Below are 21,626 nucleotides of genomic sequence, written 5' to 3' on the forward strand. Positions count from 1 at the left end.
TTCCTGCTACTGGTTAAAATGAAGACTCTATCATCCTAAGAGGGTAGTTTGGTTTCTTTGTGATGTTGGCTTTGATAAAGACATAAAGATTATGATTTAGGAGGACAGCACTCCGGAGGAAAGGCAATAGAGAGTAACAGGCGTCATTATGTGTGGAAAATGGGATGCCTAGAATAAGACTTAGAGATTCTGTTCAATTTCCAGTTTGATCAATACACTTCATAATGACGCCTCCCCACAGCGGGTGACATTATACGAATCAGACAAAGCTTTTTTGTTTTCTTACAAGATGACTCTCTCGCAATTTGTAGAAGTGCGTTTCTTTAGTCGCATACACTTTGCTCCTCACAAACACATGAGCAGGGAGAAAAGACTGAAAATCCACAGGACAATGGTTTTGCTTTATTTGCCTTTCAGCGTTGTGATGAATTACCCAAGCTCCGCATGTTCACAGCCTGTGGAAAATTACAGCTAGGCATCGCAATATTGTGCTTATGCATATTTGGACATCTTACCTTTGTCAAGTGAAGAATCTGGAGTTCCGAAGTCCATCAAGCTCGACCTGCCTGTCTGGAAAGTGAGATCAGAAACCACTGCCTTTTGCCGGTGGTGGAGCGAAGGCTCTGCAAGACAGAAAGACGAAAGATTTGAGCTCGTTCAGGTTCGAGCGAACAGAGAGGTTTGACATTTTCGCCTTCGTAAGTGGCCGCGGGCGGCAAAGTGCAGGCCTCCTACGAGAAAGGCGTGTGGATTGTGTGTGTCGGAGCGGCTCTGGCTAGTGAGTCACCGAGCATCTCACAGCTATTACTGCTCATCTGTAATTAACTCTGAAACAGTGACACGCACCACGCAAAAGCGCCACATCCACTGAATGGCTTTTAAAGACAAATAATCACCCTCCGTCCACGGCCCACGCCGTAGCCGTAATCAATGTGCATTGAAAGTGACAGGTAGCAATTTCATGTACAGTGCAAGGAACAACACACCGAATCATGATTTTCCCTCGGATCTGAAAGGGAAGAGGAAAAAAGCTAACAATGTTCGTTTGATGAGGACGAGAGAGTGCTGAGATTTACAACCGCCATCAATCATCTTCCTCTGCACGGCAACATCGTAAGGTTCTCAGAAGCCACAAGGGGTTTCTGTGTACCTGTGAGGAAGGAACAAGGGCGGTGTACCCGTCTTTCAACAGAATGCATCATGAGCATCATAAATAAATGGCTCCTTTGTCATATCACACACATTGCGCCACCTGACGCCGACATGGAGAGTGCCGCTATGTCACTTCCGTGAGGAATTGTGTGCATTGTGTGTCAATTACCACAGGCTTTGACAGGAGATATGAAATGGTGCTTGTCATTTCCCTCATCATTATGTCAGACAGCGTTCATCCTTCGCCGTTCCCTTTGACAGATACCATCTCAGCACTGCCTGTTCTTTCTTCCCCTCCCTCTCGTGACTCAGACTTCACAGCCGGCTGCACACCTGAACTGATGCTGCTAATTGAAGTCTCTTCAAGTGCCCTTTTCTCTGTATCTGCTCCTGTTACCTGCTTACACTTACAAAGCTCCTAATGTGACTTATTCTGTTCTCAGACGTGTTACACTGAAAATTCCCTTTTTTCATCCTCTCTGGATGCGGGTCCTTATCCTACAGTTGCATTTTACTAGCAAGAGCAGGGGTCTTCAAAACTTTTTCAGCCCAAGGACCCCCAGTAAGGAGACGACACAGAGACCCTCTGTTACAAATTGTATAAAACTAGCATTCTAAGCCTGGTCTATATTAACATAACATTTTAACATAACATAAAAAAAGTATAACAGTTTAGTGGCAAATTAAAATATAAATAAAATGATAATGTCGATATATAATGTAATGCTTTTGAGTTACAGGATTTTTTTGTAACACAGCTATGTCATAATTATTCCACCCCTATTCAACGCTGTTTTTAAGTCACTTATTTGTATAGTATGGTACAAAATGATGTTAAAACACAGTTAAGCCTTTGGAAACTCTATAACAAAACTAAATAAGCTTGTGCTGTTACACATACAGTACATACATTTCAGTCATGACAACTCTCGGAATAGTTTGAACACAATTGTATTAAATGAGTAATGTTGCTGTAGATGTAAATAGGATTGGTTTTGGTGGACTTGATCTACTAAGCTGCTGCTGTGGCTACAGGCAAGTACACAAACTCGCTCTGCTAGACCACGAAAACACACGAAAATAAAACTGCTGCTGCTGCTGCAAAGCAAGTACGAATACTTGCTCCATAAACAAGGTGACATTAAGTGCTGCTGCAAAAGACCCCCGTAGCAGATCTCAGACAGGTGGTGCTGGGGTGGAGGAGGGTGAAGATGAGCGTGCAGTCTAACGCTACCTGTGTCGGACCGTAATACGTATATAAATACTAGCCTAGATAGGAAGAAATGCCCGATTGGCAGTAGTAATGAACCTCAATGGTTAGAGTTCAATGACTGAACTGGGTATTTAGCCCACGCATGTGCTAAAGTTGAGTAGCAAATACAGCCAAGTCAAAAGCGTTCTCACAAAAGCTATAGAGAACAAATTGTTTTACTACATTAGTGTCACGGTTTGTGCATGCAGAAAGGCAAGGACAGGTAAATACAATACTCAAAACGAAGTTTACTGAAGACGGATACTCAGGTGAGACAATACAGGCAGGTTACACACACGCTACACATAGCGGTGACAATTAGAAAGTCTATGGCTACAAGAAGATTTCCAAAACACTAGTTCCTAGAACTAAGTTCCTAGAGACACAGCTGGCAGCCTTATTCATAAGTTTAAAATGTGTTGTACCAGAAAACCATTGGAGGTTTTGAAGAAAAAGCACAATATCATTAAAGAGAATAAAATGAGCACCTGAGAAAAACCCTCAATTTACTGCCTTCATGTTGGGACATCTTGCCAAATGCCATTCTTAACCAAGAAGAACATAAAAGATGCAGACTTGAATATGCTAAAATGTATTATTATTATTATTATTATTATTATTATTAAACATACAACCCCAAATCAGAAAAAGTTGGGACAGTATGGAAAACGCAAAAAAAATAAAAAAATAAGTGATTTCTAAATTTACTTTGACTTGTATTTCATTGCAGACAATATGAACACAAAATATTTCATGTTTTGTCTGGTCAACTTCATGTCATTTGTAAATATGCATCCTTTCCTGTCATTCAGACCTGCAACACATTTAAAAAAAAGTTGGGACAGGAGCAATTTAGGGCTAGTAATGAGGTAAAATGGTAAAATAATGATGTGATTTGAAACAGGTGATGTGTAATTATGATTTGGTACAAAAGCAGCATCCAAGAAAGGTCTAATCCTTTAGGAGCAAAGATGGGCCGAGGATCGCCAGTTTGCCAACAAATACGTGAGAAAATTATTGAAATGTTTAAAAACAATGTTCCTCAAAGAAAGATAGGAAGAGATTTGGATATTTCACATTCAACAGTGCATAACATAATTAAAAGATTCAAGGAATCTGGAGGAATTTCAGTGCGTAAAGGACAAGGGCGCAAGCCTAAGCTGAACAACCAAAAGCCAGGGTCTGTCATGGTATGGGGTTGTGTCAGTGCCCTTTGCAAAGGTAACTTACACTTCTGTGAAGGCACCATTAATGCTGAAAAGTACATAGAGATTTTGGAGCATAATATGCTGCCTTCAAGAAGACATATTTTCCAGGGACGTCCATGCATATTTCAACAAGACAATGCAAAACCACATTCTGCACACATTTACAAAGTCCTGGCTGCGGAGGAAGAGGGTACGGGTACTTGACTGTCCTGCCTGCAGTCCCGACCTGTCTCCAATAGAGAATGTGTGACCCCGTACTGTTGCCCACCTTAAGACTTGTTTGCAGGAAGAATGGGACAAAATTACACCTGAAACACTTCATCACTTGGTGTCTTCAGTCCCTAAACGTCTTTTAAGTGTTGTGAAAAGGAATGGCAACATTACAAAGTGGTAAATGCTTTACTGTCCCAACTTTTTTTGAAATGTGTTGCAGGTCTGAATGACAGGAAAGGATGCATATTTACAAATGACATGAAGTTGACCAGACAAAACATGAAATATTTTTTGTTCATATTGTCTGCAATGAAATACAAGTCAAAGTAAATTTAGAAATCACTTCTTTTTTTATTTATTTGCATTTTCCATACTGTCCCAACTTTTTCTGATTTGGGGTTGTATATATTATTGTAAAGATTTGAATGTTTGTGGAGGGAAAAATCAGGTCAATCAAGGTTTAATAATGATAATATTAATCTTTAATTTAACCCCTTTTTTAATCTTTTCACAAAAATTTGTTTGAGATTAAACAAAAATTGGCAGACCCAAGTATCAGGAAGTAGCCATGGAAACTAATATAGTTTAAATAAGTTCTCTAAAGTTTCTCTCGCTCTCTAAAAATAAAAATAAAATAGACTGGAACGACATGGAACAACTAGAAAAGTCATGGAAATCCTTGTTTAAAAAGTGTGGGAACCTTGAAGCCAAGAGGGGTCCATTTTCAGTCCGGCTGAGTCAATAAAATCCCTGTTGTGTCATTGCATCATTTTCAGGGGTGGGTCAATAGTGATGACTGACTGAAATCACATTTCTGCTTTTTTATGTCTGCCAAGTTCTGCAGATGCTTTTTGGTTACAAGATATTGATTGAAAGCTTTTGTTACGGCCTGAAAATGTCCCGTATCTAAGAGAGCTCTTCACAAATCTGTGCTATGCTGGGTTACTAATGGCATGACAAAGCCAGATGAACCATTTAGTGCATATTGATGACATTGAAATAGTTTTTCAACAAACTACCTTCATTTACTTGTGCAAGGTTTTTGTGAAGGAGTTTTTGTACATAATAAGATGAAGCTGTAAAGTGCAGCAAATTATTCAATGCTGTTTTTTTTGGTGCACTGAGGCTGTTAAATAAATGCTGTTTTTTTTGGTGCACTGAGGCTGTTAAATAAATGGAGAAAATTAACAATCATTACCATAATAGCTACCTGTTTAAGTAGAACGTAAAGACAAAACCAGGCAAGGGTGCATTAAGAGGTTTACGGACCTCTAACCTAATGCTCTTCTAGTAAAATATAGCTCTGCATTGACTGAAGCACCTAATGGAACTGTGATCTGTGTTTGACCATCTTGAGTAACATTACAGATCTTCCTTTCTGTCTCACTAAAAGTTTAAGAAATTACTCATAACAACGAAAAGGTCCCAAAGGACATAGAAGCTGTCAAACCATTTCTTTTCTTTTCTTTTTTTTTTTAAACCTAAAGATGGTTTGCACTGATACTCAAAGATATTTCTCTTTGGCATTGACCTTTGAGCACATGCTTTGGCAGAAGTGAAAACCATCCATACAAATGTGTTTAATGGACCTTAGTCAGGGGTAGACGTCATATTTCATTTCATGTGAATAAAAACTGAGACTGTGAGGGATACAAGTACAGTAGTCCAATCAATAAGTTGTACTGTCTTTCGATTTTAGGTCATGTCTAATTTTTACAGGCCATGTGCAGTAACAACAACGAAAAACTATATAAAAATGATATATAAAAACGTACTGAAATAAATCCAAGTACTGTATATAAATGTATAAAAACATATTTTCAGTTTCAAAGTACACAAGAATAAGACTCTCATTAACATTAACATCGTATAAAACATAACATCCACCCTGATTAAAGTCTTTTCCATCTTCCCTCAGATTCAACTTGCTAAACCCCTCATGACTGACTCATTTGAGAGATTTTTAATGGAGCTATTGAAGGCACTTTGCACCCAACCCTGCTGAGATAGTTCATTTCTGAAATATTTCTGTCGCAAAGAGCAAATAAAAGAACTATTTAGAAAGAGCCTTTATAGGGTTCATTTTTCCCTTTTGCACCACCAAAGTACCATCCTCGTGTTGCCTTTGGACAATTTAGAGAGTCATTATCATTAAACTTTCACACACTCCAGACATTTCTGAATATCAAGACTGCTTACCCCAGCTATAATTCTGTTAGAATACAAAAAATACATTAGGCCAAAAAATATTTTCCTGCCCTTTCATATCACATTAGTGCCACAAAGGCAGCCAAACATAACAAACATATCAACTAAAGTGAAATAATACAGTGTGGAGTGGTCAGATGACCCTGTGCAGCATTACTCTGGCCTCCTCCAGCTTTATCAAGAGGTCAGAGGTTATGAAAATAATGAAGATATGCCATAAGGATCTGCTGACACAAATAGCTGTGCAGGAGAGAATACATGAACTTAAAGACTGTTTTGGAGGAAAATGTGGCTGGAGGGCTTTGCTATGTGGTTGCTATGGTGTTCTGAGTTCTGAGTCAGTTGCAAGAGTTGTATGGGAGATTGAATACTGACCGAAGTCAAAAGAGCCCACCTCAACTCTCTATCCCTACTGAAAAAAAGCATCATAAACTGGTCTAAGCAGGTTTTAGATGGGTTTTGGGCACCTCTCAGTTAGTTGCCCACTGAAAGACCATCTTTCAGTTTAAGCAAAAATAAAAACATCTCAAACCAATCTCAGCTGGTTTTCTGGTTTAAGTCTCATCTGGCTGGTATGTTGGCTGATTGTAGATGGGTTTTGGGCACTTTTCAGTTAGTTGCCCAGGTAAACCAGGGGCCGGTTGCATAAACCGTTAAGACTAGTCTTATAAGTTAGACATACATTTTTTTCTTTAAGACTGTTCATAATTTTTTTAAATCAATTACATAAAAACATAGACTGCCCTAATTTGATATGAAAAGTAAGACTGAATGCCACTTGCCTAACTGCTAGTGGCTCATACTAGATCTTAAGACACTGTCTTAACATAATGCCTTAGTTTATGCAACTGGCCCCAGGTAAATACATGATTGTCCATGCTGGGAAAAAAAACAAAAAAAACCGGACACTGTTCTCACGCTCTCACGCCACACATCCACTTTCTCAGCTTTCAAATTCTGTCAATTTTATTACGAAATTCAAACACTAAATACCGTGTTGGCGCTCTTCAATGTGTGGTTACATAACGTGTAGATACAGCACCAAATAAACATGAATGAACATCAGAAGGAATGTTAAAAGATACAGAACAACTTACAGAAATGTCTCATGTCTCATGTAATTGATCAATCAGTATTTAAATGGCAGAAAGAAGTCAATAAAACAGCTTGAGAACAATGTTGCGTAATGTTACATTTACCACAGAACAGCCATTTAAAGGGTTAAGGCCTGTACACACCGGGACGAATATCGCGCGCGCTTATCGCCAGCGTTTATCGTGCCGTTTTTCGGCGCGTCTTGAGTGTTCACACCCAAGCGATTTTCACTGGCGCTGCGCCGAGTGAACGTACACATTCAGTCGATGCGCTCCCGGTACACAAGATGGTGCTGCGGCACTTTAAGCCTCTGACACTCGCTTGTCACACAGAAGGAGAAGAGAGACAGTATTTACGTGCTTGCCAAAACCATAGACATATTATGTATATGGACAAAACCATTCACACACTTTTTGCTAACTGCCAAGCAGCATTAGCAGCCCATCTTCTTCTTTGTCTACTTACTACTTCTTCGTCGTATCAATGTGTGCTCGGCAAGACCGTTTTGTGCTCGAGCGCCACCAAGTCGTGTTTTACTGTCACTTCAGCAGCTCCAGGCACGTGAACAAAAGCGCCGATCTCATTGGTCGGACAGTTTTTTACGCGCCGCGTCAAAACAAAAAAACTAACCCGAGGCGGTTTTTTAAAAATGACGCTTTTACGCCTGGCGTTTTGCGCGTCGGTGTGAACACTCACATTGGCGCCCATTGTTTAGTCCCGAGGCGTTAAACGTCGGCGATAAACGCGTGCGAAAATCGTCCCGGTGTGAACAGGCCTTTAGTTCACCCAAAAATGAAAATTCTGTCATTAATTACTCACCCTCATGTCGTTCGACACCCGTAAGACCTCCGTTCATATTCGGAACACAAATGAAGATATTTTTGTTGAAAGCTGATGGCTGAGAAAGGCTTCAGATAGGCCTCCATTGGCATTTAGTACATTTACACCCACATTTACATCTTAAGATTATTATAGAGCCACTGTGGTGAGATGGACTTTGTAACAACGTTTTAAGTGCCTTTTATTGGTCTTGGGAGTATAAATGTACTGAATGCCAATGGAGGCCTATCTGAAGCCTTTCTCAGCCATCAGCTTTCAACTAAAATATCTTCATTTGTGTTCCGAATATGAACGGAGGTCTGACGGGTGTCCAACGACATGAGGGTGAGTAATTAATGACAGAATTTTCATTTTTGGGTGAACTAACCCTTTAACAACCATAGCATGTTAAGCTAGAAAGATTAACTATAGAGGATTATTTTTCTAAATATATGCATATATTACATAATTATTATGTTTTTATAATTATAAAAAATGCATTATATAATTTGAGTTGTTCATTTCAACCTTTAATAATAATACAGCTGACAGGGCTCACCAGTTTACAGCATTAGATGATTTTTTCCCCCTTGAGAAATATTAACATGTAGCTACTGTACCTGATATTTATCCAAATTAATCGATATTGAATCAAGATCGGAATCAAATCACAAGCTTATGAAATTTGTGTAAGACACTGATAAAAACAGTAGCCTAGCAGTCATTGTACCATGTAAACATTGTAACATGATGTCACTAAACTTAGTTACCAAATGTTTTGACAATCACGATACACTTTTTTTTTTTCAATTCCCCTCACCCCACATTTTTCCAACCTTTCTTAATTCTCACTCCAAGCTAAACTCAAAAGTTGGCAGCCCTGGCCTAAGCTGGTTTTCTGATATTAGCCTAATCAGGCTAGTCTGTTGGCTTCTTTTACACAGATTTTTGCCACTTTTCAGCTAGTTGCCCAGCTAAGCCAGGTAAATATCTGCTTGTATCTGCATCTTAGGCTGGTTTCAGCATTTTTTTAAATATTGTCTCAATATTAATATGCAACTAAAATAGACAAATGCACCGTCGGCTGGGAGCGTTGCTATGAATACTGCTGACAAATAGCCTGGCCCCTGGTAGCTCACCTCACCCCCACATACACTACAGAGAGGTCGATTTTTCCTAGGTGGGCAAGAGGTCAACTTGGCCAGACTTGGAGGCAGCATATTGTGAATCAGTGTGTCTCTAGACACCCCTGCACTCCCTTATTAATGCAATACCTGTCAACACAACATATCACTCAAGATATCTTGACCAGTGACATGCTGACCTGGCTTAAAATACCTCTGTAGAGTGGGAGGGGCTTGCGCCTGATGATGCCAGTCTGTTTTTGGTTGTGTGCCACTGCACCAATTGTAAGCAAGAAGATGGATTAATTGTATATGCCTAGTTTATTTGGACAAAACTAAAGCTGCAATTATCTCTTTTTTTTCAGTTGTTTGCTGATGCTAAACTCCCTCTGTATTCTATTACAGACGTGACAGTCTTTGCTCCTCTGTTAAAGCCGCTAGTTAACAAGAAAACACTGCATTATTAATCATCACTAAATAGAAGGAAGAGAAAAAAGGACCATGGGAAAAGCCATAATAAAACTTCTTGCATAAGTGCGTCTACATGCTTTATTATGTAAGAAATTTGTAGATGCTCTTATGTAAATACTGCACCTATTTAAGTCTATAAAAACAAGCAAAACATCAGTACAATTTAAAAATCTATTTTGAATCAAAATATGCTAGATATGCAAATACTGTACATTGGTTGATGGCTTAAAACTTTTATTGAAAGCAAAACATTACCAATTGTTCTCTGTGCATATCCACACACTGGCATTTATGAACATTTAATTTGGAGAAAGCCAATTAAATGTGATTAAAAGTGGTTTCTGATTTGTAAAAACTGAAGACGATGTTTTCCACACTAAATAATAATTCTGCCTACATTTATAGATTTTAAACTAAGAGGCTGAAATTGACTGAAATGGTCTAATAACCGTATTGAAAATCCATTAAAAAAAATAATAATTTAGATTTCATGACAAGAGGCGTAATGTAGATCCTTAAGCCTAAGGAAAATATCGATATTGTCAATGTTACAATCAATACTGTAAATCAAATTTCCTGTTGAAGTTATATCTAGACCTAATGAATAAATTCATGTGTTACGTCTCATGAATGAACCGTCACCATAGATCTGTATTCTCAGGACACGGCCACCTCATGTCTCTCAGACACAAACATGAACCTCATCCAAATTCAGAGCGGAGGAACGCTGACAGGACAAAAAAAAGCTTTTCTCACTTAGATGCATTACCCAGCAGTTACAGAGAATCATTAGAGAATCAGCTATGCCGCAGATGGCATTGATGAATCGAAACAATCTTCTCTGTGATTAGGAGTTGTGGTAAAAGAGAGAAGGGTTGGAAAAACTTGTGGAAGGAGAAAAGCTCAAGGCAGCCTGAAAGTTGGGCCCTCCAATGGAGAGAGTTTTGTTTTTTGGCATTGATGGAGTACAGAAGGATATTATGTGGGTTCAGAAGCCTGAAAATCCTTCCTGCTAACATTTTAGAGGGTCTTTATGTTTGGTCTGCAACAGTGAAATCCTTAAGGCCAGATTCAGGGAACAGAAACAAATTAATTTCACTAAGAGTACATTTAGAGTTAATATTACAAATCTAATTTTATTGTGCAAATGAGCTTCACCTGTGCATGGTAAACTAATCCTTGGAGAAACAAAGTGTGCAAATGTAATTTCAAGCTGAAAACTGCAAGTCCCAAGCCAAAGTGACCATGGAAGTACCGAATTGAACACAGAGAACAGCTCTACCTGGGCTTTCAGCGAGGCACACACAAATATATATAAAACATTACATTTTTTAAAAATTAAAATACACTACAGAATTTGACAGAGTATTCTGCCAAAATATTTTAAATATTCAGAATATACATTGAGTGTGGAATCACAATGAAACACGAGTTGCATGATGATGCTGCAGAGCGGTGTCTTTGAAAATCTGGTGAAAAATAAAATAATAAATGCATCTCTACCACAGTGAAGCTGTGCCTTTTTAGCTGCTGCTATTGGTGAGCTACTTCACTCTGAAAAGTCATTTACTGCTTTAGAGTACAGGAGAATATTGCAGAATTGCTTGCTTCCCACAAATGAAAAGCTGTTATCTAAAGAGGAATGATCAGATATTATTCTTCAACAAGACAATGCTCCTGCCCAAATTGCAAAGACATCCGAGAAGTGGATTGAGAACAAGTCCATCAGGCTCATTTTTTGGCCTGGTCATGCATCCAGATTTTAAACCGTATAGTGAATATTTGGTCTCACATTAAACTCAAACAAACTGGGAGACATTTTCTAACTACTCATGAACTGTTTGACACCATTAACATTGCTTGGAACAACACTGACTCTTCTCCCTGTAAAAAACATAGACTGTAAAAAAATATGGACGTAGTGTCCGCAACGTCACCCGTAGGGTTCTGAAGAGCATTTTTGAAGCCTAAAGTCGGCCGTTGCCATCTTGGTATCGCGTCACTCCTGGATAACTGTAAATGTGCAAAGAGACGGGACATGGGTGGAGCTGAGGTGACTGGTTGCTGAAACCACGCCCACCAAGCGCGACCATAGTGGCAATCCACATATCACTCAAGTGGCCAGGCACTTAATGATGCAGAACTTAAAGGCTTAATATAATTAAACGGACGAGTTATAAAAAAATCCCCCCCCCCCCATCACAGTTGTCATGAAAGGCTAAATTAGCTGTATAGATCAAAACCACTTTTTGTACCAGGCTGTAAACATAATTTTTCTGCTGTAAATTTGGGCATTTTAACATGGGGGAGTTACAGATTTGACTCCCTTTTTGGAGCCTGTCTCTAGCGGCCATTCGTTCCTAGTATGGCTAGTAAGACCTTGATTAGCTGGTTCAGCTGTGTTTCATTTGAGTTGGAGCTAAACTCTGCAGGACATTGGCCCTCCAGGAGCGGGATTGGACACCCCTGGTTAAGACCATTAAAAGACCACTAAATATTTTGCCATTTTGGTTTGGCCCCTTTTTATTGCCCAGGAGTGTGTATATACACGTATATTTGACCAAGTACTCTGACAGCAAAACACTTCCTGTCTGGTTTGTGACTGACATGGAATCCCATTCATACCCTTTGGGCTCATGTTCACTGTCCTGATAGGTGCAGGTGATCAAAATCTCAAGCCCTGTCTCCATCATCTCTCTCAACCCTCAGAAATTCAGTCTGAGTTCTGTCCTCGTGGACAGGATGTTGCCAGCGGCTGGAAAAATGTTGTTTATTAATCTGTATTTATAGTCATGGACAACGGAGGAAATCAATAGGCACTGCATTCACTGCACATTAAGCCTGAGACGATGCTTCAAGGTCTGTGTGATTGACTGTCACTTTGTGTGTGTGTGGATACTGTCAGCACCGCAGCAATCCACTGCCCAGAGCAGAGGCTTTCTGCAGACACACTCTTCACCTCATCAGAGACCTGCCACTTCCGTCACAGACAGATAAAATGCTGCAGAGGGAATCAGTAACAGCCATGAATTGTACATACATTCATCAGAAAGACTACTTCACCAGCAAATTTTTACTAATGAACCAGCAAACAATACAGGGTTTTTCCTGGGTTAAATATGGTGTTCAGTGGTGGCGGACAAACACACAGTAAAGTACCCTACCCCTGTGAACTGCAAACCCAGTACTGACAATAAATCCAAAGTAAATGCAATTTGTAATATTAACATATCCCATTTATTCATGAAATTAAGATTTTTTTTTTTGCTTTGCTATGGTTATCACTGTCAATTGGATTCAATCGCACATTTAACCCTCTGAGGTTCTTCGTTTTCCAGTCACACTCAGGACCTTCGGGTCAAAAGTGACCCGACCCCTGAAATCAATTATTATATTTTTTTCAGTAAAATCAATTAAATGTATTTTTGTTCAATAATATTTTTTCTTTCTTTTTTGTGTTTTGAGAGAATTTTATGATAATAATGAATATTTATGCAATAATTATGATGCATTTTTCCCATTGAATATAATATAAAATGTATATATATATTATTTTTTTTATTAATGCTGTATTTCAGGTTAAAGTAGAGACTAGGCCTATAGAAAACAATTTTTTAAATCAGATTGGTGCCATCTGGTGGAAGCAGTAAGCATTATTATCATGCAATATCATATTTTAACCACTAGATGGATTTACAGCTCTCTGTAGAAAGGCTTGTGAATTCTAGTTGTTTTTTCACATATTTGCCTATTTTTTTTCAGGTTGTGGATTTTAATATATAATAAGAGATTTTATATTACTATTTTTGTCAAGTTTTTAGTTTGTTTGGTTGTTTTAAATGGTAATTTGAAGTGTCCATTTTACTTTATAATACAGTCAAACCTGAACATTGCATTAGAAAGAGAACAAATGGAAAGCATTTTGTTACCCATTGTTTTAATTGTAACTTAATAAAAATGCAATTCTTTCAGTCATAACTATTTTTTATTAACCTTTTATAATAAACATTTTCATTAAAATATATTTTTGTACAATTCAATGAACAGTAATTCTTTTTACAAAATTCGCTTTTACAATGACACGTTCATTTGTGTGTGTGTGTGTGTGTGTGTTTTTGACCCGAAGACCCTGAGTGTGACAATTTTTTTTACGACCACTTAGACTTTTCAAATCCTGTCCCAGGTTTTTTGTGTGTTCATATACCAAGTACCAATAAAGTCACCAAGTTTCGTACCATTCCGATTCAAAAAATTCGGGTCAGAAATGACCGAAGAGCCCTAGAGGGTTAAATACGGTTGTCAATCCAGAAACTTTGCAATGTGTAGTTAGCAGCATGAAAATATTATATACAGAAAGCGAGTAAAGATCACTGCCAATAATCAATGAAGCTGTAAATCACAAAACGAGTTACCAAAGCTGCACTCTCCCGTTATACTCAATGATGCTGTCTACGTTGTGCAATAAATCTCTTATTGACATCGTGTTTATACTTTGTTGGTTATAATGAAAGGATTCACAAGCGTGCAGAACAAAAAGCCAATTGCCAACCAAGCGGGTACTGTTACTGCAGAATGGGTTAAATGATCAATTTAATCTTTGGCGATTAAAGATTCCTTTTGCTGGCCGGCAAAATATTTTCAATATAGGAAAAACCCTGCAATAACACACTTGATTGTGTTTAAAATGTTCATGTGCCAGCTGAAGAACGGCCATTGCAATAAATGAGAACACTAACAGAAATTCATGCCAGTGCTGTCAGCAGGGATGAGACATGTTTTGCCAGTTTCTTTAACGACAGCTGAGATTAGGATTCGGGTAGGGAATCAGTCCTGGATCAGCGTGAAAGGCCAATGTCTGTTCTCAGATCATTAAACAGCACCATGATGCGATGCACACAAGGGGCAGATGGAATACAAAGGTCAGCAATTAAGCAGCATGAAACAGGCCCAGAAAGGGGAAGCAGGAGGTGGGAAGAGTCCCAAAAGCGATAAGAAGAGGAACATTAGATGCTGTTCGTTTACTTTACAGTATAGCTATATAGCTTATCTTTATATACAGATTCTGGACACACAGACTTGCACACAGAACTGTAGAATTAACCAACTCAAAACATTTGCCACTTAAATTGCTGCTACAGGATAACACAGACTAAAACTGCTGGTCTAGGATCACTTTTCCCTTTTCGAATCCATGCCTGACTAAAATAAACGTCACTAGTGACAAGTGAAAAACTGACCATAGATCAGTGGCTGCAGCATCGTCATCCTTTAGCATTTGCAACATGCTTCTTAAGAGAAAATAAATATATATATATTTCCAAAATGATTTTACATTTCTACACCAATTTTAAATAAGCATCAAATAACTCTGGCTAAAAATGATGACCTGATAATTATTGAGAGGTTATGGTCAAAATTTTAATTCCATATCATTTAAAATAATAATATAATAATAATAATAATAATAATAACAATTTCTGGTAAAAAAAAAAAAAAAGGTTGATAATTATGGTGATGTTATGGCCAAATTTAAAATCCCATGCCATTTAAAAAATAAATAGAAATCCGCTAAATAAAGTTAATTTAGTCATCATCAGGAGCATGAGGATCAACTTCCAGTGAATGGAATCTAAAGGTAATGTAAATGTAAAAACAGGCAGAAATGAGCTTGGATATTTAAATCATCTAATATTAACTGAAAATAATAATTCACTAAAATCGTCCCAAAACCAATATGGTGCTGATCTATCACGTACGGTCAAACCAAAATTTATTCAGACACCTTCAACATTTTCTCACATTATCACAGTTTATTCGCTATAGTTTAGAAAATGATAATATGTCAGAACAAATTAATCTTGATAATGTTAGATAACTTTGATAGTAATGGATTACAATCAGCTGTCAGCTGTTACATTTAAGTACACAATTAGATAATACCACTTTAGGTCAACCAATTACCAAGAAATGCTTAATTTTGTTCAGTCTGTGGCATAAAAGGTAGCATTAGCAAGTAAAGAAAAGACACTTAAGCAAAACATGGTCAAGTCAAAGTGTCTGAATAAGTTTGATCCCAAATTTGTATCAATTTTACTGGTAGTCCACTCTATGAAGACTTTTTGGGGATAATATGTAACGGTTTACTTTATTTAGCTATCCTCACTTAAATAAATAACCTATAGTGTCCTGCACCGACTAGTAAAAAATAATATCCAGTGTCTGAATAATTTTTTGTTTGACTGTATACCCTAACTAAACAAAGTTTTTCTTTTTAAACTACATCCAAATCCACATTTAAATCAATGGCATATCCCCTTGCACTGACAACTTGAAAAAGGTACTTTCCATTGGATTTCATCTCCAAAGTTGGATTATGGTGTATGAAAGGAGGTTCAAGTGTAGCATTTTTCTCTTGAGGAGCAGAAATAAATATTAATAGGTCATATAGCTGCTGGTATAAGATTGTAGCTGTGTAAATAACAATACCAAATCACCTGGAGTGTACATTGAGTGCTGAATGCTTTAACACAAAATGTATGGCTCCAGATGCCGGGAAATGTATTCTAAAGGCTTTTTAAAAGAAGAAATCTCTCGGTACGAGGGGGACTAACCTCCAGCTCATAGACATCAGATTTGGCCTGCACTCAGTTCAGCCTATACAGTACTAGACACACACTATTGCGAAAGTCCTGGAAACTCATTACTCACTCCTTTTGTGTAGGTGATGATGGATCAGTCAAATAAAATGTATTAAAGAAGCATTATCATGATAATAAACTGAAAGCTCACTATCAAAGGTGACAAAGTATCACTAAATGAAGTGCACAAACCATTTGAATGACAATGGCTGTCAAAAGACAATGCTGCGGGCGATGATTCAAAGAGCCACTTTGCCGCAGAAGGCCATTGCAGTTATATTCATAACTGGTGTGGGAAAAACGCTTTGTAGGCAGTTTGGAGATATCCAAAGACGTCAATGGCCCTATGCAGTACTCGGGGCTTGGATGAATCATAATAATATCTGATAAATAGTTGCCTTCATGAGTTGAAGCAAATTGAATTTCTTACAACAACTGCCTTGTGGCGAATATATGCAATAATGATATAGTATTACTCCATCAGTCAAGTTGGTTTGGTTGGCTGGACTCTATGTGGAGAATTTAGCACTTGATTTCTCTCTCTCTGTCTCTCTCTCTCTCTCTCTCTCTCTCTCTCTCTCTCTCACACACACGCACGCACGCACGCACGCACGCACGCACGCACGCACGCACGCACGCACGCACGCACGCACGCACGCACGCACGCACGCACGCACGCACGCACGCACGCACGCACGCACGCACGCACGCACGCACACACACACACACACACACACACACACACACACACACACACACACACACACACACACACACACACACACACACACACACACAGGGTTTAAATATTACATGCAGTCTTATTTCTCATTGTCTCTTTAAAGAGAATACCTCTCATTCCTAATGAATAGAATAAAGAGCAAACAGACAGTTCCATGCGGAATGTTAGGAGTGACGAGGCGTGTCAGAATAATGTGAGGAAAGAATCTCTTTGAACACGGGATCTGTTCATGTGAGGTCAGCTGTGACAATAAATATTTCAATAGACTGCTTTCTGTAATATCCGCCTGAAACGCTGAAAGATGAGACTTTTATAAGCAGCGGGAGACGGAGGTCTAGTCAAAAACAACACAAGACACCGGTATTCCTTGAGAGTTTTTCTTGATACTCCTGTTGAGTACAAAAGTACAGTTCTGAAAATCACCTCCCACATGTCTATACCTCCACCATATTTCACACAGCTCTATTGAGTTTCTCCATTCACCATGAGATTAGAAAGAATACAAGTGTAATATGGATTATTAAACTGGTCTGAGACTAATTCTGTTTTCTTTGGTGCTTTAGCCCAGGGGTTTCAAATTGTTAATTTTGACAGCACATTGCTTTAGTTTTACTTTCAAACTTTTGATGGCAAGGACCACAAATATGATAATCGTCTTGAAAGGGACCCCCTTGCTAAGATATAAAAGATATAAGAGACATTTGTATTGTGTGAGGAAAAAGTAGAAAGTACAATAAGTAAACATTCTGTCTTCCAAACTATATGACTGACTGCAAACAAATATTAAAAACATTGAAATCTGGAAAATACAGTAATGTTCAAAAGTTTGGGCTCAGTAAGATTTCCTTTTTTGACCCAGCAAGAATGCATTAAATTGACCCAGTGATAATAAAAACTTAATAAAAATGTATAATGTTACATTTACATTTACATTTATGCATTTGGCAGACGCTTTTATCCAAAGCGACTTACATTGCATTCAAGTTACACATCTTACATTTTGTCAATTCTTGCTTTCCCTGGGAATAATGTTATAGTTTATAAGTTCATTTTCTAATGAATGTTCTTCTTATAAACTTTCTATTCATCAAAGGATCCTTAAGTTTGAACAAAAATATTAAGTAGCACAACTGTTTTCCATAATACATTTCATTTTAAAATATAGTAAAAATAGAAATCAGTAATTTAACATTTCAATTGCACAATATTATGGTTTATACACTAAATTTTGTATCAAATAAATGCAGCCTGTGTGAGCAAGAGACTTCTTTAAAAAAAAAAGAAAAATGTATATATATATATATATATATATATATATTTTATATATATATATAGGCTAAATCTTAAAAACCAAACTCAAATATATATATTTATATATCATCAAATATATATGTTCCAAAACCATTTGATACTGTATGTTTAATAGTGTCTAAAAAAATACAAGTTATTGTGGCATGGAGGAACTAATTAACTGAACATGTTAACAAATGAATGTGAACAAAGTGTTAACTTTACACCCTTTTACACAACAATACCGGTAAATTACCGTAAAATTACCAGAATGACTTTACCAGTAAATACACAAATATGCTGTTCACACAAGCAATGGCAAAATGGTCTCTTACCGGTAAAAACTGACCATTTACACATCAACAGCAAAATAAAAGTAAATTCTGTGATGTCAGTCATCATCCGCCCAGATGAGAAGAAGCGCTTTAGTTTCACTATCTGTTCAATTTAACAACATCTTTTTGACGTCTGAGTGACAGGCATAACGGATGATCAAACAGAACACGTGTTTGCTCTTAAAAACACAACACTCTTGTAAAAGTATCCTGTACGCTCTTTCCTGTAGCTCAAACAATAGAGCATGGTGCTAGCAACGTCAAGGTCATGGGTTCGATTCCCAGGGAAAGCAAGACAAAATGTAGAATGTGTACCTTGAATGCAATGTAAGTCGCTTTGGATAAAAGCATCTGCCAAATGCATAAATGTAAATGTAAAAGTATCCAACTGCAGAACTAAAGTGCTGATGAATGGAAAAGAAAAGAGACTTGGGTCTTAAATGCGACACGCTGAAAAAGCTGCAAGATGTGAATTTAGTGCATATTTAAATAGAAAAACCTCACTGTAAACAGCGCAGAGTTCTCACGTCATCTTCATAAGTCTTTATGATTGGACCAAAGCAGACTTCTTAAGTTAGCACGTTCTGATTTCATATGTGAATATACCAGTAATCTTCATTACGCATTCACACAGAGCACATTATCGGTAATTTACTGGTAATGTTACCATTAAAGACTTTATGTGTGAAAGTATCTTTTGACAGCCCTTAAAATGCATTTTGTAAAACCCTGTTTTATTTACTGCAGACCTGGAAAATGGGCTCTAAATCAGTATCAATAGGTAATTTTGCAACCTAAAACATACTGAGCAGTAACATCAAAACTCTCTGATGAGACTTTTGTATCAGAAACTATTGGTATTTGATTAGTTACAGTGTCAGAAATCAGAAATGGGTCTACACAATGTAAACCCTAATGCTCAAAATAATTAATTGGTTTGAGTAGAGCAAACTTAAATTAAACAAATTAGTTTAAACAAAGTTCTTTCATGAGTATTTAGAACTTTCTTTATCTTTTGAGTTCACAAAACGTTTTAAGTAATCTGAATAGTTTAATTGTTTTGAGTTTTATGAATTTGTTTCCTTTAATTTAGACAAACTTAAATTTAACTGAAACTGGGCTGGGATTTCTATTTCCCAGCATGCCTTGTCATGACACTTGAAATGTTTTTTTGCGCAAGATTAATGTACAGTTAGAGATTTAGTAGTGTTTAATGTTTTGCTATGCTAATTTAGAAGATATTTTGTAATGACAGGGTTACCATCATAGTGGCAAGTGGAGCATGAGATTGGTTTGAAAACAGGTATGTTGTATACTCATTCAGCAATTGCTATCCTATGCTAAAGCTATCAAAGCATTGTGTTACCAATTAGCAAGTTAGCATATATTTAATTAGCTAGTTAAAGCTAGCCAAGTTTCCACTACTAAAAATATTTAAACTGAGATTACATGATAATTTTAAATTAAATGTAAGATTATCTTACTAAAATAAGTTAAGAGTAATTAAAATGTATTTACTGATTAACTCAAATGTTTTGAGTTTGCCAACTTATTCGGGTTTACAGTGCAGTACAGTACCCTGAGAACTAATCGTATATCATTTATATATGAAAATCACTCTGAGATGTGATATCTAAAGATCAGTAACATGTAAAAATAAGAAATTACAGTCCACTAGGCCAGGGGTTTTCAAACTTTATGATGCCAAGGACCCCCAAATATGATGAACTTGTATGAAGGACCCCCTATTTTTATGTATGAAAAAACATTTAAACTGTTAGATAAATAGTAGCTGTTAGATAAAAAGTGTGACGTTATAAATACAATATATTGTTTCCCAACTTAAATTGGCTATTAATGTTGGATGTATAAACCCGAAGAAGAACATTTTCAAATAAAAAAAATTTGTATAAGCAACTTTCACAATAAATGTATGCAAGCAGCGTACGTAGCTACTGTGTTAAGAAAACTGCCTTACAACCCCAGTGAGTGAGATAAAAGGGACTATAGTGAGAAAAACTCACAAGAAAGATACAAAGCAAACATATACAACTCTGGAATGTATATGGCAAGAAAGGAGAGGAACATTTAGAAATGAAACCGTTGGACTAATCGGTAGACTTTTTCCATTTTTGCTTTGTCTTTTTATTCTCTGAAATTTTCTGGGGACCCCTTAGAACCATCTGGAGGACCCCAGTTTGAAAACCCCTGCACTGGAGAATAAAGCCTGAGCTAAACTAAAACGGTGCTCTTTGAAGTAACGTTTTCACACTAAAGCAACAGCTATGATATGTTGCATGTTCCTAAGGATAAATGTATCTAGTTAAGTGCTTCTCAGGCCTGCACAGTCCAATACTCAGAACAAGGTCCGTTTTCCTGCAGTTTCGAATGATTGCTTACTCAGAAAGGATTGACTGGGTGTTCAGGGCAATCTAAATGTTACAGAGGGCTTAGCTGGATACTAATGATCCAAGCTGCTCTTTAAGGGTCAGAAACCCACACAGGGGATCTTGGGGAAAGGTCACAGGGGTTTGACATTTCAATTCCATTTGCCAATGAAGGACAGACAAGTGTGTGGTAGAAATCACTAAGGCGTCAAAACAAATTCGGCATCCACCCTATAACGGGGCATAATCTTATAAAATGAGTTTGATTACTCAAGTGTACTTCACAGCAGTTACAATTAAGCTTGAAACGGAGTGTTTTTCACGACCAAAACTTCCCCGTTGCTACAGATGTCAAAGATCAGCTTTTTTCATAAGGCCTCAGGGGTATTCAATAGCTCGGAGACACCTAGAGTCTAAATTTCATTCCCAGCAAAGGACCGATCAATCAAAATTCTCAAAATAGCTTACACTTTCAAGAGTCAATATGCTTTATAGCTATGACATTTTCAGGTTAACAGCCATACATTCTAAAAGTAAAAAATAATCAATATTAAATAGTAAAAATAGTATAATGCTTGTAAAAAAAAAATGCTTATTTTTTGTTCATGCAAAAATTGTAAATGCTTTTTTTTTTTTTTTCATATTAACAGTGACAAGAAAAAAAAAGACTAGACTGCTTGTGTGGCAATTGA

At 37.3% G+C, this 21,626-nt stretch overlaps 1 protein-coding gene across 5 annotated transcripts in view; it reads right to left on the reverse strand.

Annotated features, from left to right (window-relative positions):
• kaznb (kazrin, periplakin interacting protein b) overlaps positions 1 to 21,626 on the reverse strand; it is a 209,513-nt gene that overhangs the window by 39,579 nt on the left and 148,308 nt on the right. For all 5 annotated transcript variants that reach the window (XR_013818509.1, XM_079843827.1, XM_079843828.1 and 2 more), the window contains one exon: positions 516 to 623. Coding sequence is in view for 4 of the 5 variants with exons in the window: in XM_079843827.1 (XP_079699953.1) it covers positions 516 to 623 (108 nt within the window). In the remaining variant the exon portion in view is untranslated. The remainder of the gene's footprint in view (positions 1 to 515; positions 624 to 21,626) is intronic.

This window comes from Gobio gobio, assembly GCF_949357685.1.
Source record: "Gobio gobio genome assembly, chromosome: 19".
Classification (NCBI taxonomy): Eukaryota; Metazoa; Chordata; class Actinopteri; order Cypriniformes; family Gobionidae; genus Gobio; species Gobio gobio.